Source organism: Mauremys mutica, chromosome 1 (assembly GCF_020497125.1).
Source record: "Mauremys mutica isolate MM-2020 ecotype Southern chromosome 1, ASM2049712v1, whole genome shotgun sequence".
In the NCBI taxonomy this organism is placed as follows: Eukaryota; Metazoa; Chordata; order Testudines; family Geoemydidae; genus Mauremys; species Mauremys mutica.
In genome coordinates, this window is record NC_059072.1 from 209,598,436 (window position 1) to 209,617,746 (window position 19,311).

General features: G+C 44.7%; 1 protein-coding gene across 2 annotated transcripts in view; it reads left to right on the plus strand.

Annotated features, from left to right (window-relative positions):
- Window positions 1-19,311, plus strand: part of EFHC2 (EF-hand domain containing 2) — an 85,210-nt gene that overhangs the window by 19,219 nt on the left and 46,680 nt on the right. For both annotated transcript variants that reach the window (XM_045002640.1, XM_045002641.1), the window contains exon 4: window positions 13,891-14,114. In XM_045002640.1, the coding sequence (XP_044858575.1) occupies window positions 13,891-14,114 (224 nt within the window). The remainder of the gene's footprint in view (window positions 1-13,890; window positions 14,115-19,311) is intronic.

Consider the following 19,311-nt stretch of genomic DNA (forward strand, 5'->3'; position numbering starts at 1 on the left):
CAGTCGTGTAAACTCTTAGTTTTCCAAAGGCAAGTTGTATATTATAGACTTCCACTCTTGTCTTGCTGCTACTACCTTAGAACTGGTTGTTAATTTCTCTATAGAATTCTAACGTTGTTTATTGCCCACTCGGGTAGCATGTGCCTGCCTTTGGTGAGGAGGTACAGCAGCTTTTAGTTCCTCCAGCTGTCAGTTCCTTTATTACTAGAGGTGGTCTTAGCGTTTTTTGATAGGGCCTGCTAAATAATTTGTCACTGACACCCCCAAATTAACTGACTCCTGTGCACTGTGTTCACACCAGTATCTGACCCGTGATCTGCACTCCACTTTTTATAAGTATCTGCACCTGTGTTTTGGGGGAGGGCTAGTGAGTTGGTTTTTCTGGAATACCCTCTAAATCTAATGGACTGGTTTTACATAAAAACTGTGTGATCTGCAGACCATCGCTCTGCAGCAGAAGTGTAGTGCAGCTGCAGTTCCTTGGCATTTATGGGGCTAGCTATATACTTCCCAGTATTTGAAACGTTTGCAAAAGTTAATAGTACAAATAAGTAAGAAGGATGGGGACCATTATGTCTCCCCAACCACTGGAGCATTTTGTGTACATTCTGATGAATTTTAGTACATACATCGATATGCACACATTAACTACTCAATCACCACAGTCCCCTTTGAGGTAGATAAGTATTATTAATTTCCCCATCTATCAAACAGATGTAAAGCAGAAATGTTACCTAACTGATCAGTAGAGCCCTGCAGATATCCGCTTTATATCCATGGATATCTGCATCTGCGGATGCAAAGGTGGTTGTATTGTTTACAATCTCAGATGCAGATCCCATTTTTTGTATCCATGCAGGGCTTTAACAGTGAGCTAGGGTGCTGATGCAGGTGCGGATACTTATAAAAAGTGGAGTGCTGATCACGGGTCAGATACAAGTTATCACAGATGCGGATCCAAATGTTTATATCTGCACAGGGCTCTACTGATCAGTGTTAGAGGTGAATTAAGATTCAGGAGTCCCTTTTCCTTAAGACAGTGCTTTGTGTACTGAATGACACTGCCTCTCTTGGTGTCAAATGGCCCCTCCTTGTGGTCAGAGGTCTCGCTGGCTGTTCAGCAGAGGAACTGGCTCTGGTTCCAGTAGGCACTCCTAGTCCTACCTGGGCAAATGCTCTATCAGGCTCTGGATGAAGGCTTGTCAAATCTCTGATTCTCTTAACCTGGGAAAATATGAAGAATTTAAACCCTCCGTCTGTGATTGGAGATGGCAGCAGGTAAAGCTGGTCCTTGGTTTATGTGATACAGAAATGAGAGAAGCTACTTCTGGGTTAGATGTTCACAGCCTTTCTTGGCTACTAGAATGATCTTCAACAGCTGGTGCACCTGAAGCTTGAGAGCCTGCAATACAACATAGGGTGCCACTTTGGGGCTTGTTTCACTAAAGCAAGATAGAGCAAGACCACTCTCCATTCCATTGGATTTGGGTGGTGGACAGATATTTATCCCTATTGCCCGTGTAGTGGTAGGAGTTGGAGAGGCCAGGCTGCTGGGCTTAGAATCCCACACAGTTTGCTCAGGTTCCAGTGGGGACTGGAAGGTTCTGACTTATGTCTTACATACTTGATTGAAGCTAGTGCTAACTGCTATTGGAGTACTTTTATTTTTCTTCTTTTGGTTCTAGATACTGAAACTTACCTTGAACATTATTGTAGAGAAGCAAAAATACCATCAGTGCACTATACAGGTGTATCTGGAAGAACTTTATGGCTTATACAACTCGGTCCTGAGTCTTTACTACAGAATTAGCAACTATTCTTGAGCGACAAGGTGGGTGAGGTAATAGCTTTTATTGGGCCAACTTCTGTTGGTGAGAGAGACATGCTTTCGAAAGTTTGTCTCTCTCACCAATAGAAGTTGGCCCAATAAGAGAGAGTACCTCACCCACCTTGTCTTTCTAATATTCTGGGACTGACACGGCCACAACACTGCATACAACAACTCCTGAAGCGTTAAAATTCATTCAAAAGGACTATTCTGAGATTTTTTTTAAAAATCTCAAACTCTCTGTTGCCACTTGGGTTGTTAAAGAGGCTTTATAATTTCAGAGTGTCTATAGCAGAAGTTTTCAGACTATGGGGCGTGGCACTATAGGGGGCCATGGAGAAATAGTCAGGGGGGCTCGGGCCAGCCCTGTGTGGGTGGGGGTGTGTTGGGCAGGGAGTGCCACCTCTACCCATGACTCACCTCAGCAGGCCATCCGGCCTCTGGGTCAGTGTCAACATATGCATGCCCAGTGCTGGCTCTACCCCTGGAGACCATCGTGTGCACCTTCCCCAACCCTGAAAACCCAAGAGGGGAGGGGTAGGTATGGGGGGGTGCAATCAAAAATTGTAACTCAAAGAGGGGGCTCAGCTCAAAAAGTTTGAAAACTGCTGGTCTATAGAGAGATGATATGGATAGAAAGCCTCTTCAGCCAATCAGATTACAGATTTCAGCCAAGTCATTTGAATAAAATGGTCCATAAAGACAAAATGAAGATTTTAAGTGTTCTAAATTTCATGGCGGCTGGTGATCTTTCAGTTGCCTGATGTAGGTAAACTGTAAAATACAATGTGTTCATAAGGAGTTTATATTTTGTGTTAAATACCCAGGAAAGGTAAGAAGTATGCATTAACTTGGCTTTTCTAAAAGCCAGGAAACTAGATTTTACAGAAGATTTTTAACTTTCTCACACAGTTTGGCTGAACACAGTAAATTTCTATTACTGGTATATATGAAAACCTCTATTACGGGTGTATTGTTTAGCCTGAGCACATTAAAAATACTTAAGCAAAGACAACATTTTAAAAGCACTGTTTTTTAAAAAAAATAATAAAAAAATCCAAAATCATTAGTTGCCAAGTACATTCAGTTGTAGATACAACAGTAGTTTAATGTTGTTAATATTATTTATATTCTAGTAACCCTCAGGAGCCCCGTTCAGGACTAGGGTCACACTGCATTAGGTACAGTATAGATATGAGAAAATGCAGTCCTCACTTAGAAGACCTTAGTCTTGAAAAGGAGGAGGGTGGGAGAACAGACAAAGGGTGTGGGAAAGAATTACAGCAAATAAGTGAAGAGATCAGGATAACAATGGCTCATATGTTAGTTTCACGTAGTTATTTTTATACATTTATTTTTGTTCATACTTACATGTTCTCTTTCGAGTGATTGTGCACTTTCGTTACACTGCAGGTGTATGTGCACCCAATGCACTTGAGTCAGAGACTTTAGCCAGTAGTATCACTAGGTGCTGCATGTGCCCTCTCTCATCTTGTGCACCTAGCCAAGGGCATAAAAAGGGCTGATCCACTGCCTCCCTCTCAGTTCCTTCTCGCAACCCGTGGCGAGAGTTGGAGCTCCCCATACCTTTAGCTTAGGTTTGCCAGCTTTCTAAATAATTGTATTGTATATAGATAGGTATAGTTAGTTCTAGTGTAGCTATAAGTTAATGTAGTTACTTAGATCTAGTTTAGCAAAAACTGGTCATTTGGAATGAAAAAAAATCATCAGGATTCAGGCAAAGTACCACATGCAGAGCTGTTTTCCTTGTGACAGGCAGGCATAAAAGCTTTTTGACTTGGCTTGGTGAGGGACACATGCAGTATTTGTACCTCCTTCCCTACCAGGACTAAGGGCTGGTCTACACTACGGGGGGAAATCCATCTAAGATACGCAACTTCAGCTACGTGAATAACGTAGCTGAAGTCGAAGTATCTTAAATCGAATTACCTACCGTCCTCACTGCGCGGGATCGATGTCCGCAGCTCCCCATGTCGACTCCGCTACCGCCGTTCGGGTTGGTGGAGTTCCGGAGTCGACAGGAGCTCATTCGGGGATCGATATATCGCGTCTAGATGAGACGCGATATATCGCTCCCTGAGAAATCGATTGCTACCCGCCGATACGGCGGGTAGTGAAGACGTAGTGTAAGAGACTGAGGGTTTTCCACCTCAAAGCCCTGATGAAGCAGGGTGATGCTCCCCTTTTCCTAACTGGACCCCAACAACAAAATAATGAAATCAAGTCAACAGGAAGAGTTCCTACTGCTACCTGGGATCCCAAGCAGAAGTCAATGGGAAAACATCACTCTTCACCCTCCCGCCCCCCAGCCTCCTCAGAGCACTCCCAGCATTCTGACTCTTCATCTCATAAGAAGGCTTCCAGTAAGCACTCCAGTACTGGTTTGAGGCGTCACAAGCATAAGCACTCACCAGCACCATTGGAGGTGACACTGTCAACTTTGGCTCCTCTGGGGCTATTGAGAGTGGTGTCTTCATCCTTACTTGATACATGGTCAGTACAGCTGATTCAGACCCTATTGGCACTGCCAGCTCTCCAACTATCCTACTTGAAGACTTACCTGTCTCAGTCCTGTTGACTCCTCAAGCATTGCTGTCTGCAAGGGAATTTCTGTGCCTCCTCTTACTGGTTACCGGACTTTTCATTGTTATACCTGGCTCTAGTTGGGGCAACTCAGTGTCTTTGGCACAGTTGATACTATCAGCACCTTCAGCACAATCAGTACTGCCGGCATGCTCAGCAATGCCAGCACCTGTGACATAGTCTGGGCAGACAGCACGTCTCTCTACATTATTATGCCAGCACCATTGGTACTGCCAAAACCAATCACCTTGTTGGTACTCCGGCCACCTTTTCCCTTGGTTTCTTTGGATCTGCTGGTGTCTTCCATACCCTGACCACTGCAGACTCCAAGAGTGACTGCCCCTCCCTTTTCTGAAGAAACCTATGTTTCTTCTTCAGACTTTGAAAGGGAGGAACTTGTATCACTTTGAAGGTCTTTTCGATCATCTTATAGACCTCTTATCAGGGTTATGGGTCCTAAGAATCAGGACTGGTTTTCCACCCTGGGCTACTCAGACATTGCAGTATCCCTCCTAGTTTTACTAATCTTGGGCTGAAGAGGGTTTCAGGAAGAGCAACAGAAGATGAAGTTTGTTTCGAGTGGAAAGCTGACAGTCCCTTTGGAATAAACTTGAGGTGTGGCCTAAGGGAAACTTTGGCTTTATGAAAGATCATGAAAGGAGGATCAGCCAGAAGAGCTTGAAGTTCTGAAACTCTTCTTGCAGAAGTGATGTTAGCCAGAAATGCCATGTTCATAGAGAGTAGAGGTAGTGAAGTTGTTGCCATAGGTTCGTAGGAGGATCCCATTAGTCTGGAGAGGACTAAATTGAGATCCCATACAGGTAGGGGATTAGGCACAGGTGGGTAAACATTCAGCAGACCTTCTTGATATCTGGAAACCAAAAGGGTGAGAGAAAATCTGTTGCTGGTTGTAGTGAGATATGGAAACCAGGTGGACTCTCCCAGAACTAACTGAAAGCCACATGATTTCAGGTGCACCAGATAGTCCAGTGCATGTCTAAATTCTCTTTGATGGGGCAATAACTGTTGTGATTGCACCCAAGTCATAAACCTAAACTTTGCTGCATACATGGATCTTTGCTGCATCTCTACTGGATTTTTCTGTTGTTTAACAAGATGGCTTGTCTATCCTGGGAACACGATCTCTCATGAGTGTTCAACCAGGGATCATCCATGAAGTGGGGAGACTGGAGGTTGGGATGTAGAGACTTGCCCTGGTTCTGAGAGTGGTGTGAAGCAGAGAACATATCCCTCCTTTACAGTGCTGAGGACCTACTTGTCTGATGTGATGTCTTTCCAAGCACAGTGAAAGAGAGAGAGGCGTCTTCTGAAGGAAGATGATCTGGTCAGTGTGCTGTCCTTGATCAAGCAGTCAAAATGAACGCTTGGAAGTTGAAGATGTCTGGTGAGAAGGGCCAGCTGTAGACAAAGTTGACGGGCAAAATCAAGATGGTCTAGACCTTCTCTTCATGTAATCCTGTAATGTTCATGAATCTTATAGTATGCTTGATGTTGAAATTGTTTCATCTGTTCCTGTGGCGTAAACTCTTAGCATAGGGAGCGTTACATGGGAGCCTTTCAGGCTATGCATAGCACCATCTGTTTTTTGGGGGAAATAGCTTAGACCCTATGAAGGGCAAGTCCTTGATTGTATTTTGCAGCTCCTTTGGAATGCCAGAAGCCTACAGATAGGAAAAGCACTTATGGAGATGGAGGTGGTCATAGAACGCAAGATCCCATAAGCGTCATCAAGTGGTGGTGATCAGGGCATGAGATGTCCTTTTGAAACCAGAGCCAGGAACTGTTCCTTATGTTCTTGTGGCAACTTGTCATGACATTTTGGAAAAAATAATAAAAGTATATTTAGAGAAGATTGCTCGATAGTTGGCCACTCTCATTTATAGAGTAGTGGTAGAATAAGCCTTCCGGCCATATAAATCCAGTCTCTTGAGCTGCTTGTCTTTGGGAATGGCTTTAAGATGGGACTGTCAAGAGCAGCCATGATCACTGAGGAATTGGGAACTGGTTGGGTGAAAAAGTAATTGAAGTCTGGCTGAGGGACTTGACAACATTTGTCCACCCATTCGACTATAATTGGTATAGAGGTGAGGCTCTACCCGATGGTTTTCACCAGCTCCAACAAGGCTTCATTAATAGGAAAGGTAATTCTTTCTGAGGCAGGGGTTTGTAAAATATCAAGGAGGCTGTATGTATTTTCTTGCACAAGCTCAGCGTGCACTCCTAAGGAAATGGCCACTCTTCTCATCAGGTTCTCTCTCCGCCCCCAGAGGCTTCCAGTGTTAATGAATTTAACCTCTCAATACCTCTGTTAAGAAGGGAAGTAAAATTATCCTCATTATACAATTGGGGAATTGAGGCACAGAGATTAAGTGTCTTGTGCATAGTCACACAGGAAGTCTGGCAGAACCAGGAAGTGAACCCGGGTCTCTAAATCCCAGTCCAGTGTGTTAACTACAAGAGCATCCTTCTGGTGCTTTCTAAAAAAAGGGTATTTAATTATTACTGAAAATGTATGGATTTTTTGAGCGTGAGGGAGCAGCGCTCAGGGTTGAATTGCAGGAGAAGGGATTGTTGGCGTAAGGGGAGTGGATTAAGTGAGAGGACAGCTGAGCGGGGGGAAGTTGGAAGGGTGAGGGGAAAGAAAGCAGAGGGGGTGTAAGAAGGATAATAGTCATGGAGAATCAGGTTGGGTAGCTAAGGGGCTGCAGTGGTAGGAAAGGGGCAGAATGAGGGAGAAACAGCAAACAGTGGCAGTAGAGGTAAATGAGGGGAAAGAAGTCCATGGGCCAAGTATCGGGGTTGATAGAACAGTAATAGAAGACTGAGAAGGCTCCTGCTGACTGATCCCATTTTTCATTTGGAGAGGATATAGGAGAGTAATCCAGAGGGTCTTTCTGGGTGTAGTAGTGCTGAGGTGGCTGGAGGGCCTTGACTTATCCCCTACGCTTTCAGCTGCAGATGGTTGCTTCAGTGAAGAGGCTTGGGTTTTCTATTGTCCATTCCCTGTGAGATCTCTCTAGCTTCTGCTGTATCCCATGTAGTGTAGATAGGGGGTGCTGTTCTGTGTGGGTCTCTCTGGGTATGGTGGGGTCATGGAAGCTTGTGAGTTACCCACTGTGCTCTCTGTTGTGGCTAGTGCTGGCTGCTTTGGTGACAGAGTATTATATAGACTCACATGCCGAGAGAACACTCCAAGGTAGAGACAAATGAAGAAGAGTTTTTCTGAAGCAAAAATAATGAGTTTACAAATGTAAAAGAATTAGCTTACAAACAAAATGAAAACAGCAGAAAATGTATGTTTACCAGTAATCAAACCCCCCTAAGAGTAAAGGATCTCCAGAAATGATTTTCAGAGACTTGAAAAAAGTTTCTGTGAAATTGGCAACACTATAGGGATGTGAATATAGTACAAACTATAAATAAGGCTGCTGTGAAGGAACTGCAGTTGTAAACTACATTTAATGCTGGGAGATGAATTGCTAAAATTTGAACTTACAATACTAAAGGAGGAAAAAAACCTTTGGGCTTGTTTTACCCAGTGGGGAAATGCGCTCTATGGAGGTGTGATTTCTAAAGCTCACTAACATGTTGCCCATTAAATGGTTCATATAGACCCTGATGGTGCTCTTTAACGTAGTGCTGTTTGAAGCAGAACTGCATTAAAGCACATTAGGGAACCTTTAGTGCACACCAGCAGGGTCTACGTGGACCAATTAATACACAACACATTAGTGCTTTGTAGAAATCTCGCTCCTGTAGAGTGTTACCTCACGGTGTATACAAGCCCTTAGAAGTATTAGAAGAAAGCTATCCAAGCAGAGAAACAAATACATTAATTCATGTTTTGCCAGGCCAATTTGAAACTGACTTTGGAGAAACTGGAACCAAAGCTAAAAAATACCAGGACAATCAAAATACACAAAACTAAGTAAGGCTATGGGGGAACAGAGTGAAGGAGAGATCAGTAACCTTGAAAACACATTAAAAACTCCACCTGCATCTTTCCAGGGTCAGAGTGTTACTGCAGAACAGTAACAAGAAATCCTCCATGTGCAGAGGAGACAAGTTAGGGTGATTCCAATATCCATTTCATAATCCCCAGCTAACTGAACCCTGGCTAGCTGACGCTCTCTGTTATGAAAGTCATTTATGTCCCATGGGGTTAACTGTAGTTTCCAGTGTAGCCTAAGCCCCACCATCTAGAGCACAGTTAAGCAGCTGGCTGGCTTCCCCAAGGTCAGCCAGCTGAAAAGGAGAGCAGAGCTGCCTGCTGGCTGGCTTCCCCAAGGCCAGCTGGCTGAAGAGGAAAGTGCAATCAGGCAAGCGAGGTTACAGTTAGCTCCTCCAATTTAACTGACTCTGATTATCTAAAGTTTTATGATGTTTCCTGGAACATTTAGATAATCAGGATTCTATCATGTTTATTCAGGGCCAGATCATGCTCTTGCTGCATGCTCACACAGGTGAGTGGATATAAGGAGCCCTCTTACTCCTCCATGCTTGTTTTTTCTATTGTGGGGTGAGCAGAGGCTCCTGGAGTGTTCTGTGAATGTGGCCTTTGAGTGAATAGAGCAGGGGTAGGTGACCTATGGCACGTGTTCCGAAGGCAGCACTGCAAGCTGATTTTCAGTGGCAGTCACGCTGCCCGGGTCCTGGCCACCGGTCCAGGGGGCTCTGCATTTTAATTTAATTTTAAATGAAGCTTCTTAAACATTTTAAAAACCTTATTTACTTTACATACAACAATAGTTTAGTTATATATTATAGACTTATAGAAAGAGCCCTTCTAAAAACGTTTAAATGTATTCCTGGCACGTGAAACCTTAAATTAGAGTGAATAAATGAAGACTCGGCACACCACTTCTGAAAGGTTGCCGACCACTGGAGTAGAGTGAAGGCTTCACTCATTTCCCTCTGCCTCCCTTTACTCAATGCATGGGCCAACATAGCTGAGACAGTGTGTACGGAAGGTAAGATATACCAGGAAGAGTGCTGATGCTGTTTACTTTTCCTGTGGAGTTAGGAGGATGTAGAGACTCAATTTTGACATAATTTGTTCCCTGCTCCGCTCAGCAAGATTACAATTTAACTTTAAGCCTTCCTTGCATCCCTTTTTGATATTAAAGATATCTTGTAAGATGTCATTGGACTTGTCCAAATCAAAAATAAAAGCACACTTTAAAGAGACACAGGCAGGGGTGCTCTATAAATATATTAATAACTTCCTGACATCCAGACTTCAGTGAGGATTGTGGAGAGTCAGTCCACCAGTCATGCCAGAAAAGTTAACATGTTCTGGCTCCTGGAGTAAGCATATAGTGAAAATAAATGCCAGCACCACAGGCTGGTACAGAAGAGAAGCTGTATTCCAGATAGCAAAATGAGTATAATGAAGAAGAGGGTTGGCCCTACTGAACAGAAGGAGATTAAAAAAAAATCAATAATGCCGTAGAATAGTCTGTTGGATGCTGCACTGTATGAAGTAACATCTACTTAATGAGGTGAAAGAGGTGTTAGAGTGTTCACTCATTCTGAGTGATCTGATTGGCTGAGCATGCATACACAGGTCCTCTTATAATGGATTCTTATGGCAATTTTTTTATGTGGAAAAGGTTTCCCCCCCCCAACCCCCGACGAAAGTAGGATACGGTAATAAAAGTTTAAGCTGTGCTGCACACAATGTCTATTAAATCTCAGATTCACCAGTCTAAAGTTTATCATCTACAGTACATGTGAAGAAATGAACTTGATCAGGCATAACAATAGCTCAATTTTTTAAAAGGGTGCTTTTGATACCCTCTGCACAAGAGATTTTCCATTGGCAAAGAAATTCTTACCTACCTAGCACCAAGATGAAATGTGTATCACAACCAGACACAGTATTCATGAAAAATTAGTTGAAACTGACTCTTGGAGTTTTTGTCTACACTGGGAAGATGCATCATGTTAGAAAACCATCAGCTAAAGTATTTTAACTAAAATGATAATTAAACATGATTTTGCCCCTTATATGGGTAAGGAAAGTTGTGTTTAAAAATATGTAGCAGGTCATGGTTAACCCAGGGGGAGACCTGTCAGGGCGATCACTAGGTAACTCAGTGAGGCAGAGGTGGAGCTGGTTTGGGCAGGTGCAGGTGGATGCTGGTGTAGGGCCAGCTGGTGAGAGCAGGCTGGAAGCCTGAGGCAGGAGCCATGCAGGCTGGAAGCCCAAGCAGTCAGTAACACCACAAGGCAGAGGGAGAGTTCCCAGCCAAGTGGTGACGTTGCACAGACTGGCTCACTGCTCTCTCTGTGGGATAAATAGCTGTCCACGGGGGTCATCTGACCTGGTCCTGGCTTGTGCATTGGCTGTTGCAGCATGCCTGAGGGATGAGTCATTTCAGGCTCTGGCTGAGGGATTACCTCACAAGACCCAGGTGTTAACCATGACCAGCTAACACGTTTTTAAACACCATCTGTGCCTGTGTACAGTTGGTGCTAAGTAGGGTTTTACATCATGTTAATTAGAATGTGTTATGATTTGTTGTCTTAGTGGAGACATGGTCTAAATGTGCACATAGGTAATACATTGATACATCATTAACCCGGAGGAGTATCTTTGCAACTCATTGTATGGCTCCATAGAGCAGGCTTTGTCTATCGTGGGTATCCAGACCTGGTGTTGGACTATCTAGATAGTAGCTCATAATTATTTTCCAGTGAGAGGTTAGTGACACAGATATGATATATGTGTGACTTAACTGGGTCTTAAATTGTAGCATGAAAGTAGGGGGCAAACACAGGGGGAAATTGTATTTATTTATTTGGTTAACTACCCTGAAAATTAGAAGAAATTGGCATCTTTTCTGAACAAGAGTGAATATTTGACAAATAACTTTGAGAATGCAGGGCTGGAATGTAACCCATCTAGAGCCATTCCCCAGGGAAATAAGATCTCCAATAAAGAGTTTCCATGGGCTAACTAAGAAAAAAAGCAATTCACACACCAAACAGGAATACATAAGAGGAATCACAGCAAAATTACCACTTCTCAACATTGGAGAAATTTAAAAAAGGGATTCAGGTGGTACCAAGTAGAGTGCAAGATGCACAGTTGAAAGATATTGGGACGAGACCTCCTACTTGTGTGAAGAGTAGGGACAAGACCCCATAGATATTGTATATGACACACACTTACACAGTACACACTTAATGTACTTAAGCACATCTAACTTTAAACAGGTATAGTCCCATTGAAGACAATTTACGTTTCCGTAAGGTCCCTTTGTGCTGCTCACAGTGTAACAGTGCATTAGTATAAATGAGACTCGTGTACCACAGGACACCATCTGCTGTTCATTCCACCCTTTCCCTGAGAGTCCGTTTTTCCAGGCAGAAATATCAAAAGGAAAAAACAATGCAAGACTTGCAGTGTGATGGATGTAAAGTTTGTCATTCTCAATGTTGGGAGTGCCTGTTGGGAATGATCAGCCCTAGTGGGACAAGTATCCAACCAAGAGATGGAAGAAGGGCTACTAATTCATCAGTTCTCTTCCTAAAGTCAAATGCGCAGACATTTAAAAAATATTATCTGTGAGGGCTTGGAGGTGGCATTGTCTGTTATCAGTTGTGTCTGTTTTTTGACTTCCATGATTCAGCATGGAGAGCAACGGTCTCTAGGATAGATGCTTGCAGGCACCCCTGGGTATAGTAAAAGGCTGAAATATGACAGAGAGGAGGTGGGGTGGGGAGAGGAGATTAGACTTGTAAAAGCAAAACTAAGGCTGCTGTGGATGGGCCAACTATGATTCGGCAGCTGGTGTGCTGTGACCACTGCTTATTGTTCTGTATTTAATTTGTCTCGTTACCTGGTGCTTCCCCCACCTGGTGGTTGTTTGTGCTTGTTATCACTCATTTCATAGTTAGATTGTAAGATCACTGAGGCAGGGACCATTTCCTTGTGATGTATTTGTACAGTGCCTAGCACAATGGGGTCCTGCTTCCTGATTAGGGCACCTGTGTACTACATAATATAAATAATAATGGGTAATTGGGCAATCAGCTGATTATGGCTGTCTCTGTGTAACAAGAAATAGGGCAACAAGCAGTTTGAAGGTTAATAGGATTTAATAATGTTCAGAACCTCTGAAAAGAGATTCCAACAGTTATAAAACGCCAGGAGGACTGGGGTTACTAAGTCAATGAATGCCCTTGTCTCCTTATCCTGTAGCTGCAGCACAGGACGTGGACTCAGGATTTCTGGGTTCTTGTCACAGACTATCTGTGGGAAAACTGAGGCCCCAGGAAGGGTTAAATTACTATGTTTCAATTGATGGATATTAATTCTGTCTACTTCATGGGTGGGATGGTGTTTACAAATACTAGTGAATTAACACAAAGTGCTATGATTGTGAATAATAGTAAAATGTAAAATATATACTGGTCCCCCAGTGTATGGCAGATAAAACAATAGTGGTTTCCTTTCTTACGTGTGGATATTAGTAGTCACCTTGTTCCCAGAGAGCTGGTCCTTTGCTTCAGGGATTATAAAGAATAAAATTAAAGCAAGTCCTAAATTTGTCTAGGTTCAAAGTGAAGTTTATTTTTTTTCTGATAGGGTTTTGGCCCCTGTCAGATTGGTGAGCCCTGAGCCACTTCTCCAAGGCAGTGGTCTGCATTTCCCCTCTGGAAGCCAATCAGTCCAATATTTCCCCTGCTTTCAACTTACTTCTTGGTGACCTTAAGATGAAGGCCCCTGCCTCCATGCTTGGAAGTTAAGGCAGTTTCTCCTGGGCAGGACACTTGTCTTCTCTTATCACAGTGATGGATTACTGTTCTCACCCTGTAGAGTGTTGTATAGGGACATCCCATCTCTGCCATCCTTTGTTCCCCAGACCGTGTCATCCAGATGTCCACCTCCATAGAGTTTTAGCCATTTGGTTTTTGTGTGACTTTTCAACTTTCTCTTTAGAAAATAACTGGTGATAAAAGGCAGTAGGGGCTGCCATAGCTTCTCAATAGAAGTGGCAAAGACTGCCCTCCCCCTTGGATGGTCATCCAGTTTAGAATGCTGCTAAGAGAATACCTGCCAATCTAAGGGCCCCAAGCTGGGAATCTGTTCTAATAACATACTTGTAAATCTTGGTCTCAGAAGGTAATGATTTTCTTTACTTGCGTCACAGAGGTGTGTTTGACCTCAGTATTTGGAGAGTGATTTGGGAACTTCTGAAGGTGATGAATGCAAAGTATTGTTGTTATTAGAAGAAGAAAAAAGATCGCTCTTTACATATAGTTATGTGCACAATCTTTGCTGAACAAAGGAATAGTTGTCTCACTTTTGCTGATTTTTTTATTTTATGTGGGTTCTTTCATTTTTTTAAAAATAAAACCAGCCTACTAGGTTAATGTGAAATTTGATCCTTGGAGCAAAAGATACTTACCTTATCATTTTGATACAGGAACTATTGTCCGACGTCATCGGATTCCACTGCCACCTCCTAACGAAGATCAGTTTTATACTGTAGATTATTTCAACATCAATACAGAAGTAATCTTTTATGCCCGAAGATATAAGATTGTAGATTGTGATCAATTCACAAAAATTTTTTTGAGGAAGCTGGGAGTCAGATTAAATCCTCCAGCATATCATCCAGAAGACCCATACACCAGAGACCGGCAAAAGGTAAGGCAAGACAGTGATGGTGAAAATCTAATTTTACAAACAAAAAAGCCTCTGTGAATTCATTTGCAAAGTATATTACATAAGAACATTTCTCCTGCAGCAAATTAAAAATGTGTCCAAGTAACTATTTTAATATATGTTAATTAAATTTGGGATTAATACAAAAAGAATAAAGCAGAAAAGAAAATACCCATTTTGTTTACTTTGACTTACTATCAAAAGCAATAGCACATAATATAGTCCCAGATAGGTCAATTTTCCTGTTGATGTGCACATCTACTTTGAAGCAGAGGGGAAGCATTTGGGGAATAGCTAGCATGAGAAATTCTTACGATAAAAGTAATATTGGTTGTGTGTATTTGCTTGATAAAACAGTTCTTATCTGTTACTGAAAAGTGTAAGAACACAGGAGTGAAATTGTCTTCAATGTTTGTGTGCATGTAACTGCACAATATTACATTTAATATCTATATGTATAAAATGAGTTACTTCCAGCCCTACATGTGGTGAATCAGATTTATTGAGACAAAGTATAAAGAACGAGATTGTCTGTAATAAATCTGATTCACCACATGTAGGGCTGGAAGTAACTCTTTTTTAATATAGATATTAACTGTAATACTGTGCTAGCTGTTCCCCAGATGCCTCCCCTCTGCTGCAAAGTAGCAAGAATTCCTCATGGTTGTTTCCTACATAAGAGCTCAAACAGGGAGAATCCAGTAGATGATTGGGGATCTTCTCAAATAGCAAACAGGGGAGGGATCAGATGATCCGAGTGATGCGGGCCCTCAGCAATAAACTTTAACATCCTTTTCAGGGTCTGGTTGAATTGTTCAACCAGACCATCCATTGGCGGATGATAGACAGACATATATAGAGTCTTTCGTTTTAGTAGATCACACTTCAGTAACCAAGAGGTAAAGTTGGTGCCTTGATCAGTAAGACTCTCCTTAGGTACTCCTTACTCTGGCAAAGATTTTTAGCAGTTCTTCTGTAATAATCTTTTTGCATTGGGGACATGCAGTGGGATTGCCTCAGGATAGTGGGTGGTGTAATCAACTATAACTAATACATGTTTGTACCCAGCTGCACTTTTTTCTAAAGGCCCTATGAGTTCCATCCTGAGGCTTTCAAATGGGATGCTTACTGTGGGGAGTCAGACCAGAGGGGCTTTTGTCACTCCTTTAGGTCCTACTTGTTGGCATTTGGGGCAGGAGCCTATAACTTCTTGGTGAATTCTGAGCCAAAATAAGTTATCCGGAATCCTGACAGGGTCTTCTCATGATTGAGGTAACCCGCAGAGAGGGTATTGTGAGTCAGTTGCATAACCTCACACCTCTGAGGCCAGGGAATGAGGAGTTGCAGCTGAACTTCACCTGTCAGTTGGTCTTTCTCCAACTGGTACAGTTGCTCTGCCTGGAGCACAAACCAGGGGTACTGCTCTGCTTGTTGAGGGTCTAGCACCTCCCTGTTCACCACTGGCAGTTGGTCATAAATAGGGCCCTACCAAATTCACAGGCCATATTGGTCAATTTCACAGTTATAGGATTTAAAAAATCCTAAATTTCATGATTTCAGATATTTAAATCTGAAATTTAATGGTGTTATAACTAAGGCTACGTTTTAGTGATGGGTATTTTTAGTGAAAGTCACGGACAGGTCACGGGCAGAAAACAAAAATTCATGGCCTGTGACCTGTCCATGACTTTTACTAAAAATACTAGTGAATAAAACTTGGCAGAGGGGACTGCCTGGGGCCCCCACGGCTGCCTGGGGGAGGGCAGCCCAGCTGCTTGGGTGGGGGGAGAACGGCAGCATGTGGCCCAGGACCCCTGCTGGTGCTGGGGGGGAGGTTTGGTGGGGCCAGCAGGCTCCCTACATGGCTCCGCACCTCCCCCTGCCAGCAGCAGCAGAGTTTGGGTGTGGGAGGTGGCAGGGGGTTGGGGCATGGGATGGGATGAGGTGGGATCTGAGCGGCGCTTACCTAGGGGGCTCCCCGGAAGCAGCGACATCCCCCTCGCTCAGCTGCTGGGTGGAGGCGTGGACAGGCAGCTCTCTGCGCTGCCTCCGCCTGCAGGCACCACCCCTGCAGCTCCCATTGCTGCTGGGGGTGGGTGCCTGAGCTGCCCCTGAGCCAAGCGCACTGGCCGCTGCAGAAGTCATAGAGGTCATGGAAAGTCACAGAATCCATGACCTCCGTGACAGACTCGCAATCTTAGTTAGTTATAACTGTAGGGGTCCTGACCCAAAAGGAAGTTTTGGGAGGATCGCAAGGTTATTGTAGGGGATTCGCAGTATTGCCACCCTTACTTCTGCGCTGCTGGTGGTGGTTGTACTGCCCTCAGAGCTAGGTGGCTGGAGAGCGGCAGCTGTTGGCTGGGAGCCCAGCTCTGAAGGCAGCGCTGCCACCAGCAGCAGTGCAGAAATAAGAATGGCATGGTATGGTATTGCCACCTTTACTTTTGTGCCACTGCCTTCAGTGCTGGGCACCTGGACAGCAGCCACCGCTCTCTGGCCACCCAGCTCTGAAGGCAGCACAGAAGTAAGAGTGGCAATACCGCAACCCTCCCACCCGGTGACCTCCTTTTGGGTTGGGACCCCTAGTTTGAGAAATGCTGGTCTTCCCTGTGAAATCTGTATAGTATAGGGTAAAAATACACAAAAGACCAGATTTCATAGGGGAGATCAGATTTCATGGTCCGTGACGTGTTTTTCACGGCCGTGAATTTGGTAGGGCCCTAGTCAGAAACCTTCCCTCTGATTCTTGATGAGGTCAAGTCCCTCTAGTTAGAATGTCCCCTTCCTGTTAGGGGGACCAAGATCACTTTGTTGTTTGGTGGCCCTTCTCACTGGGATGGATCCCCCCTCTCCAGGGTCCTACCTATACCTGCCAACTTTGCAGAGTTTGAGATCCCATCTCCCAAAGCACCCACAATTAATTCCTCTGGGGCAGGTTTAGACTCCCTCAGTACCTCAGAGAAATGCTCCCAATCCCATCCCCAGATAATGGGGCAGGCTAGTTTTGAGGCCAGCCCCACACAAGAGACTTCGTGTTTTCCCCTATAGTCAACTGCACGTGTACATTAGGATAGGGTTTAATATCTCTGTGAATATACTGTAGAAAGATAGACTCCCTGGGTGCTCAGGATTTGGGACCAAGTCGTCCTGGACCAGGGTCTGCCCACACTGGGAATCCATCAGACCATCATCTCTGTACCGTTTATCCGAACAGAGACCATTACTTTAGCTGGTGTTTGCTTATCGGCACAGCTATCTGCCTTTCACAGCTGTCCACAACCACACTCCATGTAGTGGCACTTGTGATACCGATGACCTGGGTGCCCACATGAAAAGCAAACTTCCACTGCTGGCTGAGTGGGCACTGGCCCTAAGCCTAATGTTTGAGGTAGCATTTCCTTATGTGGCTTTTCTGCTCCCTTCTCCAGGCTTTCCTGCAGAGGAGTCCATGTGGCTCCCACCGACCTTTGTTGGGGCTGGGGCCTGAGATGCTGGGGTTTCCCAACAGGGACAGCCTGGGGCCCCTTAGAGGCTGGTGCTTCTGAGACCATACTGCCTGATCGCCAATACCCTTGGTGAGTCGAGGGGCTCCCTTGGCATCAGGCAGGTTCTTGTGTGAGCCACTTCAGCAGCAAGATCATCTTCCATCAGCCAGACAACATCGGCTAGGGACTCTGGCTGGTGTTTGAGTACCTTGTGTCTACCTCAAGCTGGAAGCATGTGGGCAAACTGCTCCACCCATGATGAGCTCAGCCAACTGAACTGCTGTCCAAATCTCTGGCTTTAAACACCTTCAGCATAAGTCTCAATTTCTGGGCAACCATGCAGGGTCAGGCTCCCTGGGGGAATTTCTCCCCATGGAACCTCTGTCAGAAGGTCTCCTCCATGACTGCAGGGTAGTCGAGTACAACTGCTTTCACTTGCATGCAGTCGTGGGCACACACTGTGTCCAGCCCCCAGTATGTAGCCTCTGTTGGTCCTGTCAGGTCAGGTGCCAACCGGGTGGCTCACTGGTCAGGTGGCTACTGGGCTGCTGTTGCTACTCACTCAGACATTACCAGGAAAGCCTCTGGGTCCATCCTCAGGTCTCATCTTAGTGAGTTTCACTGACAGGTGAGGCCTTTGGGCCCTGGAGGGGAAACCCCTGGGAGAGCCTGGGCTGCATCAGGCCCTTAACTGTTGGACCAGCCTTTGCTGTTTTTCCTGCTGTTGTGCCTCTAGGGGCCAGGCCAGCTGTTGCTGTTGGGCTGCCACTTGCTGCAGGAGTTGCAGCTGCTGCTGATTCTCTATCATTCCACTTGAGAAGATGCTTGAGATCCATGTTGTCTGACCTACCAACTCAGACCTGTAGAGGTGTAGGGTGTTTGACCATCTAGGTCAATCAGTCTTCACCCTCTCCAGGGGTGGGAAGGAGTCCTGCATTCTTCACCAGTTGTGAAGGGGTTGACTCACTGATGGTGTCTCCTTGTGGTGAGGCATGGCATAGTAGCTCTCTCCCCGCTGGGCATCTCCTGGCGATGGTTCCTCCTCTGTGGTGATCTGCTCCTTCCTGTGACTTGGTCCTCCAGCCAGGTCACTTCACAGTCTCTTCACTTCTGGGGTAGTCCATGAGCAAAAAATGAAGGGAATTAATGCAAATAAACGGAATTAATAAGAGTCAGAGGGGATTGACTCCGTCTCAGAGTATATCAGAGTCTGTCCCTCACTTCCCTCAGAGAAGGCTTCAGGCAGTGGTTGTCGGGGAAACTCCTGCCTTCAGTCAGCCCTTTCCTCAGGGGCTGAGTGTTAACAGTCTGTCCTCTTCGCAGGTATGCCCACTAGTGAGCTGCTGTTAAGCTCCTCCTTCAGCCTGTGCATGGTTTGCAAGTATAGCGGGCAGAGCTGCCTGGGCCCAGAGCATGTCTTTCACCCTTTGTTGTCCAGTGTGGGGTTGTATACCCAATCACAACATCCTACTTTTGATATTGCGTAGGCTGAATGAATACTAATAAACCTATTAGCCCTCATCTTCAAAGGAAACCTGCACAACACTTTCAAAAGACAAGCCTGGGAGCTTACATTCAGAACTCTGGTAGACACTAAGAAACATGGACTGCATAGAAACATTGGATTTATGACTTATTACAACAATCTGTAACCCATTAACAACCCACCCCCTCAGCTTCCTCCTCCCCCTCTC